Source organism: Protopterus annectens, chromosome 12.part0 (genome assembly GCF_019279795.1).
Source record: "Protopterus annectens isolate FY-2018-M chromosome 12.part0, PAN1.0, whole genome shotgun sequence".
NCBI lineage: Eukaryota > Metazoa > Chordata > Ceratodontiformes > Protopteridae > Protopterus > Protopterus annectens.
Window position 1 is genome coordinate 484,622,793 of NC_056746.1, and position 11,399 is coordinate 484,634,191.

At 43.8% G+C, this 11,399-nt stretch overlaps 1 protein-coding gene across 3 annotated transcripts in view; it reads left to right on the forward strand.

Moving 5' to 3' along the window:
- TOP3A (DNA topoisomerase III alpha) overlaps positions 1 to 11,399 on the forward strand; it is a 1,120,433-nt gene that overhangs the window by 318,097 nt on the left and 790,937 nt on the right. For all 3 annotated transcript variants that reach the window (XM_044089591.1, XM_044089590.1, XM_044089593.1), the window contains one exon: positions 10,677 to 10,785. In XM_044089591.1, the coding sequence (XP_043945526.1) occupies positions 10,677 to 10,785 (109 nt within the window). The remainder of the gene's footprint in view (positions 1 to 10,676; positions 10,786 to 11,399) is intronic.

An 11,399-nucleotide genomic window follows, 5' to 3' on the forward strand; every position in this document is an offset into this window, starting at 1 on the left:
TCACCCTGGGATTCGGATTTTGGCAAAGGCTCTTGCCACCCCATAGTGCCTTTTTAGGCAAGGCTCAAATTCTAAACCTACCACCCTAGAACACAACAAAGAAAAAAAAACTAAGGGTAATGCTGCTCAATGCCAGAAGTCTTAACCTCAAGATGCACGCACTCGAGGCCCTTCTCAGTATGGAGAACATCGATGTCTGTGCTGTGACAGAAACCTGGTTCAAGGCTCCTGAGAGCACCCCAGCACTATCAGGTTTTACCTCATATCATGCGTTCCGGCCCCAAAATCCGGACAATACCAAGAAAGGTGGGGGGGTATCCATATTCATCAAGGACACCCACACCTCAAGATTGGTGGCAACGCACGATGCATCGGAAACCATCCAGGTGCAATTAACCATAGGCAAGACTGCTCTGCAATTTGTAGCATGTTACAGGCCACCCTCGCAAACTCAGGAACCTCACATGGCCTTCCTGAAAACACTGGAGGGGATAAATGTATCTCCGAACACCATCATACTAGGTGACTTCAACTACCCTAATATAGACTGGGAACACTACTCAAGCCCAAAAGTTCCTGGAATTCATAAACTCAAATGCCATGGAACAACTAGTGACCATCCCCACAAGAGGAGAAAACATACTTGATCTCATTATCACGAACATGGGAGCACAATGTTCAACACCGGAAGTATACCCCTCACTGGTGAGATCAGATCATAAACTAATCTCGCTGGAGGTCCTTATCCCGCCCCCACCCGAAATAAAAAAGACCACAGTAAAGAACTTCTCGAAAGCCGACTTCACACTGCTTAAGACTAGTGTGGTCTCCTTTAAGGCCCGAGCGGTAAACATTACTCAAACCGCTGAATCACTTACAAATGCCTTCTACCAGCACCTGCAGGGCTGCATGGATCCGGCAATCCCAAGCAAAACAAAGACTCTTTGTACCAAAGGCAAGCGTCCACTATGGTGGACCCCAGCCATAAACAAACTCTACAACAAAAGGAGAAAGCTACTACAAGATAGAGCAAAATCCTTAAAAGGAAAGACACCGCTGATCACTATAAGTAAAAAGCTAAGAGCTCTCATAAAATCATCCAAAGCTAATTTTGAGAGAAAAATAGCTAAGGACTCTAAAGACAACCATAAGGCATTCTTTAGCTATGTCAGAAACCTAGGAGGAAACTCCCAGATATGCTCAGAATTAGTCCAAAATGATGTGAAGATTACTGATCCTACAGACATTGCCAACATACTGGCTGACAGGTTCAGTGCAAACCCCAAAAGGAGAGATATCTATACCAAATGATTGTAGCCCCCCAAACATCTCTAACGCCCAGGTGAGAACTGCTCTCTCCAAGGCAAAGAACACAGCTTCCATGGGACCTGATGGTGTCCCCGGCTGTGTGCTCCACGAACTCAACGAGGAATTAAACCCACAGTTAGGACAGCTGTTTAATCTTAGTCTCACCTCCGGATACATACCCAGGGAGTGGCGCACAGCGACTGTGGTCCCACTTCACAAAGGCGGTGCCTCCACCGACTCTGGAAATTACCGTCCCATTAGCTTGACAAGCCTTATCTGCAAAGCCATGGAGAGGATCATAATGGATCTCATAAATAAAGACATAGGGAATTTGCAGACTTTGGATCCAACCCAGTTTGGCTTTGTCAAAGGCAGATCATGCCTTTTAAACTTGGTTGACTTTTTGAAACAGTCACCAAGGCCATTGACGAGGGAAAGGCAGTCCATACAGCCTACCTAGACCTGGCGAAGGCTTTCGATACAGTACCCCACTCGGGTATCATTGAAAAACTCATCAACTTAAATGTAAACCCATACATTACAAGATGGGTTGCAAACTGGCTGAGTGATAGAACCCACAGGGTCAGAGTTGCTGGCGCCATGTCAGACTCAAAGCCTGTCACAAGTGGTGTCCCACAGGGCTCAGTCCTGGGCCCACTCTTGTTTGGCATCTACTTTTCTGAAGTGCAAGCAAACACAGGAGGGTTATGGCTGACAAAGTTTGCAGATGACTGCAAACTGGGCCGTAGTCGAAAACACATCTGACACAGATATCCTTCAGAAGGGTCTCGCAGAAACGGATAACTGGTGCCAGAGCCATGGCCTAAAGTTAAATGCCAAGAAATGCATAGTCATACCCTTCGGGAAAAACAAGGTTACCCCTAGCTACCATATAGGTGGCAATCCAGTGATCACAGAAGAAGTTATCAGGGACCTGGGGACCCAGGTTGACAGTAGCCTTTCATTCGACACTCATATTGCTAAAGTAGTAGGAAGACCTTCTACATTGCCCACCTTATCATGAAGGGATTCACATCTAGATCAAGGGAGGTCATAGTCTCCCTATACTCATCACTCATCAGACCAATGATTGAGTACAATGCCCCATTCGGAATGTATCTGACCCGACACTTGCAGCAGCTGGAGAGGCCACAAAAGTTCCTCACCAAAAGGATAAAGGGTCTCAAAAATCTGCCTTATGCTGCCCGACTGAAAGAACTCCAGATATATTCAGTTGCTTACCGCTTGCTCAGAGGTGACCTGTGCCTGACATACAAGGCCATGTCAAACCCAGATTTGATGAACATGCTTCATCTCAAAAAATCTAGATCCCTTAGAGCCACAAGGGCGGGAGACTTAAACCTCGACATGGTTATTAATAGGACGTGCTGGAGGGACAGATTCATCACCCAAAGACTCCCTATGCTGTGGAACAAAATCCCGGTATATGTGAGGCAGAGCACCTTGCTGGCCTTGTTCAAGAGGAATCTTGACCAATGGATGGGAGATCGCAGATACACCCCAGGGGTTACCTCAGTGTCACTGCTCGACAGAGGCACAGCAAAATAATTGGCATAGTTTCTCCAAACTAAAGGGGTGGCGTGAGCCACAAAACTATGGGCTAGGCTTGTAAATGCCCTCGGGCAGATAGCCTAGTATGAACCTATGAACGTAATCAGGGGAAGACACCCTTCCCCCTCTAAGAGACCTAGGACTGAATTTCCTTCTGATTCTTCTGATCAGGATTCTGAAATTTCTGTTTTCTCTGATGACCAGGATTTGCCCTCCTCTACCTATGAGGATTCTGATGCACAGGACTCCATTCCCTCTGCTTCCCCTTCAGAGGATTTCTCTTTTGGGGAAACCTTGCATACTCTTAGGGAGTATTTCTGCTGGGAAAGACAGGATTACTCTGACTCCAAAAAGAGGCTTAGGGAATTCTTAATCCTACCTCAACACAGGCCTTTAGCTATCCCTCCTGTACTGGACATTGTAGATGATGCCTCCTCAGAATCTAGCCTGGCCCCTGACTCTGTACCTCCTGCTCCCAGAAAACCTGATAGGTTTTACAGGGTACCTGACTCTCACAAGTTCCTCTTTAAAAATCCTACTGCGGAACCTGAGACCATTTCACAGGGACCCAAGGGCATTAAGGCTACTACAGCCAGAAATCCTACCCCCTCTGATAGAGATTCCAGGGCGCTGGATAGATGGAGTAAGAAGGTATACACTTTTGCAACCTTGGCCATTAGGGTCTTAAACTGCCTGTTTCATATGTTAAAGTATCAGCAGCATATTATTGGATTGCTTAAACAGACAATGATGTTGATTCCTGACTGTGCTGAAAATAAAGATTTACAGGATTTAATGCATTCTGCTGAACAAGTTGGAAAACATACTTTGCAATGTGGTTTTGATTCATTAGAGGCATCTTGCAAGGCTGCTGTCACTGGGTCTGTACTTAGAAGGCATGCTTGGCTTAAGGAGCAATCTTTGCCAGATCATGTTAAAGCTAAATTACTGGATAAACCAAGACCACCTGTTTGGCAACAGAGCAGAAGAAGTACTTAAAAAGATGGAGGAAAAAGCTAAATCTATGCAAACTGTTAAGTATTTCCTGCAAGTACAGCTTCCCAGATTTAGTAGACATTGGCCCTCCAAGAATTGGTCCTTTACTGCCTCTTCCAGGCCTTCTCAGTCCAAACCCAGAACCAGCAGAACACCCAGGCTTCAGTCCCAAAGTACTCACAGGCCTAAGCAGTGGGGGGCTCCCACTTCCAAAGCAGGAAGTAGTAAGACTCCCCCCTATGGTAAACTGTCTTAATGACTTAACTTTAAATCTTCCAAGCCCTGCTCAACTGACTGTCCCTTTAGGGGGAAAGATTGCCCTGCATGCAAAAAATTGGGAACTTATTACACAGGACAAATGGGTTTTAAATATAGTTTCCCAAGGATACAGATTTCACCTCCACTCCTTACCAACCCCAAACGGTTGGCCAGACCTACCCCCAAATCAGTGGGCAGAGGCTCAAAAGCAAATTCTCTCTTTTAAGCATCAGGGCTATTCAACCTGTCCCAGAAGAAGAATGGGAACAAGGTTTTTACTCAAGACTTTTCCTGGTACCCAGAAAAGACAATTCCTGGTGTCCTATCCTGGACCTGTCTATCCTAAACACATTTTGGTAGTCCCAAAATTCAAGATACTAACTCTTCATAAGCTGCTTCCCATGATAGGCAAAGATGCCTGGTTGGCAACACTGGATTTAAAGGAAGCCTACCTGCACATCCCAATAAGAGAATCTTGCAGAAGATACCTACAATTCAGAGCAGGCTACATGCACTATCAGTTCTCTGCACTGCCCTTTGGCTTATCTACTGCGCCCAGGGTATTCACAAAGTGCCTAGCTCCAGTCATTGCATTTTGCAGGCAAAGAAATATTCAAATATACCCATACCTGGACGATTGTCTAATTCATGCAGAAAGCCAGGACATATTATTAAATCATTTGGCATTTGTAAAGAAATTGCTAACGTCTCTGGGGTACACCATAAATGAAAAGAAATCACATCTTGTACCCTGCCACCAAATTGTATTCCTGGGAGCAAGCTTGAATACAACTTCCCAGATGGCGGACCTCATGCTAGAGAAACAAGTTCATTTGACAGTCTACTTCAAACTACTGGCCACAAAGACCCAGCTATCTGCAAGGAAAATACTGCAAGCCCTGGGGTTAATGGCCTCTTGCATTCTACTAATTCCATATGCAAGATTGCATATGAGGAAAGTACAATGGTATCTAAAAAGCCTATGGTGTCAACATTCTCAGGATCTAGAATCAATGATTCCTATCATACCTTGTCTACAGATAGAGTTCCTTTGGTGGGCAGAGGCCTGCCACCAAAACAAGGGACTGTCATTCACTCTACCCCCTGCCGCCCAACCCTTAACAGATGCATCAGATTATGCATGGGGAGGCTCACTTGGCAGGGCAGTGCATTCAGGGCAAATGGAACCCAAATCAAATGCACCTGCATATCAATCAAAAAAAAATGTTAGCTGTACAGAATGCTTGGACAGCCTTCAAGGACCACATTCTTCCAGGACAATTACTGGTAAAGACGGACAACACCACTGTTATGTGGTACATAAACAAGCAGGGGGGAACCCACTCATACCCTGTCTGCAGACTAGCCATGGCTCTGTGGAACACAGCCTTGAGCTACCAAGTGCACCTACAGGCTCAATTCCTTCCAGGAAAGCTAAATATACTGGCAGACGAACTAAGCAGAAATCTCATGGACCCACACGAGTAGAAACTGGAACCAAAGATATGCAACATGTTGAGAAACAAATGGGGGAGCCCAGAGATAGACCTGTTTGCCTCCCCCCAGAACTACCAATTGGACAAATTCTGCACAAGGACTCCCAACAAACAAGCTTGAAAAGTGGATGCCCTGTCCTTCACTGGAAAAACCTATCAGTTTATGCCTTTCCCCCTTTACCTCTCCTCTCCAAGGTACTACTAAAGATCAAACCGGACAAACCAAGGACAATACTGATTGCACCAGACTGGCCACACCAACACTGGTACCCCCTCTTGCGCAGTGTGTCACTGCTGCCACCATGGCACCTGCCTCAGACCCCTACCTTGCTGTCCCAGCAGGAGGGCCAGATTCTGCACCCACAGCTTCAAACCCTGAACCTGGCAGTGTGGCTAATTACCTGATCTCTCCGTTACCATCCCTCAGTAAGCAAGTGATGGATGTCATTCTGGAGGCTAGGAGGCCTAGTACTAGAAGGTCCTATGCTGAAAAATGGAAAAGGTTCTGTTCCTGGAGCCAAATTCGGGATGGGGACAGCAGCGCCCAATTTACCCCATATTCTTCAATACTTAACTGAGATGCTTCACAAGGGCCTTTCCTTTTCCTCCATCAAAATTCATGCCTCAGCCATTTCAGCTCATTACAATATAGAACCACCCCTCTTCTCTCATCCACTGCTGAAGCAATTCCTCAGAGGGGCCAAAAACTTAAGACCACACAGGAGAGCGCCTACTCTAGCCTGGGACCTTAACTTTGTATTGGAAAAGCTCACTCTACCTCTCTTTGAGCCAGCTGCAAATGCAGAGTTGAAATTCCTTTCTTGGAAAACAGTCTTCCTTCTAGCCATCACTTCAGCAAGAAGGGTGTCTGAGTTACAGGCCCTCATGGAGGTGGAGCCTTTCATCATTTTTCATGCTGACAGGGTGTCCCTCAGGACCAATCCCTCTTTCATGCCCAAGGTGGTATCCAGTGTGGCCCTTAATCAGTCCATTCATTTGCCAACCTTCTCTAATCGACAGAACAAAGGGGAACGAATACTGCACTCCTTGGACGTGCACAGACAACTTAGATTTTACTTGGACAGGACTAAGCCTCTCAGGAAATCCGAACAGCTGCTGGTTGCATTTGCTGCAGGGGCAGAGGGGAAGGCCATTTTAAAGCAAACCATTTCTAAGTGGATAGGCCATTGCATTCATTTCTGCTATAAGCACCATGGAAAACCTACCCCCACAGGGGATAAGACCACATTCAACCAGGGCTGCATCTACCTCTACAGCCTTTCTCAGAGGTGTCCCTACTAGGGACATCCTAGAAGCTACTACCTGGAGTTCTGTACATACCTTCACCAAGCATTACCACTTGCCAATTTTTTCTAAATCCAGAGCTGGCTTTGCCACTGCAGCCTTGCAGGGCCTTATAGCTGGTCCTAATGCTATCTAATTACCTCCTCCCATCCTTAGCTTTGGGAATCAACCCAAATGTGATGCAACAGTGAAACACTAAGAACATAGTACAGTTGTGTACACTTATCATAAATGTAGATGTTCGAGTGTATTCACTGTTGCAGTCCGGGTTACCCACCCTGCAGCCCCCTGACTTCTATTGACTTATACCTCTATTCTTGTTTACTATGCTTAAAGCTTTTTGGTGTATTTGCTTTTTTGTTGGGGGATGTAACCTTGTATGTAATTGCTTCCCATTATGGGGGCACATGACATCTGGGGCAAGAAAAACTGATGTAATGGTGTCTGCTGCATGTTTTATACCCCTGGCTACCTGATGTCATGGAAGAAGAGAGAGCAACCGACGCAGGACCCAAGAATTTGATAGTCAGACCGACTGAGGGCTACTGCAAGCAGATAACCCAAATGTGATGACTGCAACAGTGAATACACTTGAACCTCTGCATTTATGGTAAGTGTACACAACTGTACTTTATTTGTTTTCATTCTTTCACGACTCCCCACCCTCCCCTCCCCCTTACCTTTCATCTTCTGGAGTGATCCTGTGGATATTTTGGAAACTTTTGTTCCAGGTTTGAGCCCTAGCTTTACTGTTATTTCCTTCTTCATACTCTATCTTAAGATCTATAAGGCAGCAAACTCGATCTGAGGTATTGTAGGCTGATTAGAGCATTATGGGTAGAGGGAGGAGCTTGAGAGTTGGATCCATAAGTCTGTGGAATGCAGCTGAGTCGGATCTGAGGTTGGAGCTGTAACCCGTACGTTGAAGAATGAAAATGGACAACACAAATGCATAGTTACAGTGAGTACATAACTTTAATTTCTCCTTAAACTTTGTCCCAGAAAAGACCATAAATTTTCTAGGGACCTTGCAAGACTTAGCACAGAGCAGTCTGTTCCCACTAGAGGACAAAGCTTCACTGTTGGGGCACTTCTTCTGGAGTGTAGCCCAGAAGTCTTTAATGTAAGGTAGAATGTTTCTGAGAGCCCTTCTGGTACATTTGCCTTCATCCTAATGGTACTTCTGGAGAGGTCCACTGGAGCTATTAAAAAATGGTAATAGTTGGGGCACCACCAACTGATCAGGCTTCTACCCTTAATTCTTTCTGTCAGCTTGGAATATGACTGGTGGTCTCAATGAGTGCCTGTTAGAAGTTAGATGATGGTAATTGGATTGCTCAGAATGTAAAAATATTGTGTGATGAAGAGAATTTAAGTGCATGATGTGGACTAATGCATATTGAATCCAAGATTGCGATATCTCAAGTGTATTCACTGTACTCATTGACTGATGCCTTGATCTTGGAATTAACATTTATAAGTAGCAAGTGTTTTTTTTTTTTTTTTTTTGTTGTCCAGTTTGGATTTTTATTTTTGTAAGGACAGAAGGACTTGCAGGACTGGACTCTGGACTTCTAAAGTGAACCAGTTGCAGTGGGTACTGAAGAACTCTAAGATGCTTCCAGTGGTTCCATAGGGTTGCCAGACCTTTATATACAAGTAATATCAAGCTGCAAGCAAACTAGAGTCCTTCTATGACCCCAAAAAGTAGATCACCCTGAAAAAGATGGTGGTTGGTGTTCTATCTCTGAAAGCCTTCAGGACACTCTAATGTCTGGGTAGCCTAAAAGTGTTTACAGACAGCACCATGGTAAGGTATGTAAACAAGGGGATACACACACTTGCCAACTGTGCAGGCCAGCCATGATATTCTGGGGAATAGCTCCTGATCTAAACCTTCATGTACAGGCCTTCTACCTCAGATATGAGTGTGGCAGTCATGCTCAATAGATCTAGCCTAGAGCAGGGAACTGAAACCCCTTCTACAGGAACTGATATTGAAGGTGGGAACACAGGAGCAGGTAGACTTGTTTGTATTAAAGGGAGACTGACAGCTAAGGAGGTTCTGTTGTAGGTACTCCTACACATGAAACATGGGCAGTAAATGCATCGACATCCAGGAGGGCAAAAATCTGATCTCTGCCTTTCCACCTATTTTCCCGATACTCAAGGCCCTGCAGAAAGCAAGGAAAGACTGACCCAGACTGTTCTTAGTAACCAGTCTGTGGTCAAAAGAGCTGTGATTCTCCCTAGTAATCTATTTATGCTGCTAAAGGTAGCACCTTCCACTAACTAGTTATCTTCATATTGGGTTGCATCAATGACCACCACTTTGTCAGAGTTGGTGGTTGTAGCCCAGATGTAGTCACCCTGAACTCCTTTCACAATCAGTTGGAGGAGGAAGTATTGCATGTTGTGAAGGAGTCAAGGAAATCCTATACTAAGAAATCATGGAAGATATTTATTTTCTGATGAGAGATAAAAAGGTGTACTCTCAAATGCAGCCACTTAGCCATTTATTTATGGCTGAATCTTTTCAACTAGTCTTTTCTTACACTTGCATGAAAGGCAGCCTGCTTTTCTGTGTACCTACTACCTTCATCACATTTTGCTGTGGAGCAATTTCTTAATGGGGTCTTGCACCTAAGCCAACCCAGGAGGCTGGTATTGCTCCCTTGAATTTAAATGTCATGCTGGATGAAGTAATGCTGGCCTAGTCACAAGCTCAGCTTCTTGACGATACTCTAGTGTTTCTTGCAAAATCTTATTCTTACTGCCAGTATGTCCCCAAGTGCACATGAACCCCTCCAACCCTGGGAGAGGTAAATGGGTTGCACCCCCCCCCCACCTCTCATCCTCTGCCTGTTTACTTTTGTGCCAGGGCTGCTAATCAAACCCTGATTGCCTGGGTTGCATTAAGAGGTTACAGTCTTTTGCACCACAGAGCCAGGCTGTTTATGTAGATTTTCATTACTTAACCATATTTTTTTTATCTAAGAATAAGTATGTGTAAAATTACAAATCCTAAGGTTATTCAACATCTGCTAGAACTTAAAAAAAAAAAATCTTCATTTAACTTGTATGTTTGCTTATGATGCCTTTAGAAAGATCAGCACACAATATGCTCACTATTTAAATCACGTTGCCAGCAGCCTTGTGGTGAAACATTAACTGGTATGCAAAAATGGCAAGTGCGCCCAAGCTTGCTGCAACCTCAGAGTGGAAGTAGTGTAATGGAGGAACAGGTGCAGGGGTCAGTGTTTTCTTTTTATCTGTCTGACTAATGGCTTTAGAAATTCATAGGGGTGTTATTTGTCTGCATTTTATCCTGATTGTATTGTTTGATTGTAAACTGAGTAGGTCAGCTCTTCAAAAAAGATCGTTATCAGTCAAGACATGGGCTGGAGGCCAGAAGTACAGTGTAAGAACAGCATTTAATTTAAGTATGTAGAATTTGGTAAACAAGCTGTCAGGCATATAATGTCTGGTGTTTGGATTTCTAAGGGGTTATGGCAGTGTATGGTAAATAGTAAACGAATAGTGAAACTGTTATACAGCAAATAATAAAATATGGATATTTTTGTGAAAAGGTTGCTTTGAAACCACAGAAATACAAAAAGTAATAGATACCCTTGAAAAACCGCAAATGCATGTGTGAAGGTCCACGTGAAAACAGTCTTAAATTAGACTGGTCTTTTAGTAATTTGACTTTCCTTCTTTTTTTCTCTTTTTCTGAATTAGAAAACACTTGAGCGGGAAGTCCGACAATGCCAGGCCCTGGTTATTTGGACCGATTGTGACAGAGAAGGAGAAAATATTGGCTTTGAAATAATACATGTATGTAAAGCAGGTGAGTGGCTGAGGATAGAAGTGGATCATTGATTTAGACATTGATTTGTTAAAAACTTTTTGTTTTATAATTGTTTAACTGACAAGTAATGTAATTGTTTATGAAATGTTATTTAAATAAAAATGTTTTAAAAATGTAAATGCAGATTTGGTATCATCCTGAAGTCCTCCTCTGATGCTCAAAATTTCCAACTGGAACTCAAATGTGTCAAAAACTTGTGTTCAAAAACAGGTTAAAAGTAAATGCTAAAAAGTACAGGGTAAACAGTCCCTTCATTCATCTCAGTTTAGACAACACCCTCTTCAAAGTTAAAGTGAGTTGAGAGAGCTTAAAACAAGGGTAGATAATTCCCTTGTCTTTTGACTATCACAGTGTGATAGCAATTAGAACATCTTTTTACCTGGTACAGCTGATTCCAAAAGGCATTTCATCTAGATCCAAAGAAATTCTTACTGTCAGTATTCTGCATTGATGAAAACTATTATTGAATGCAATGACCTTTTTGGGATGTATTTTACTAGGCATTTCAAGCAACAGGAAAGATCCCAGAGGTTTGTAACTAAAAAGATTACAGGTTTAAAAGACAAGAGCTACCAGGAGAGTCTAGAAGCCCT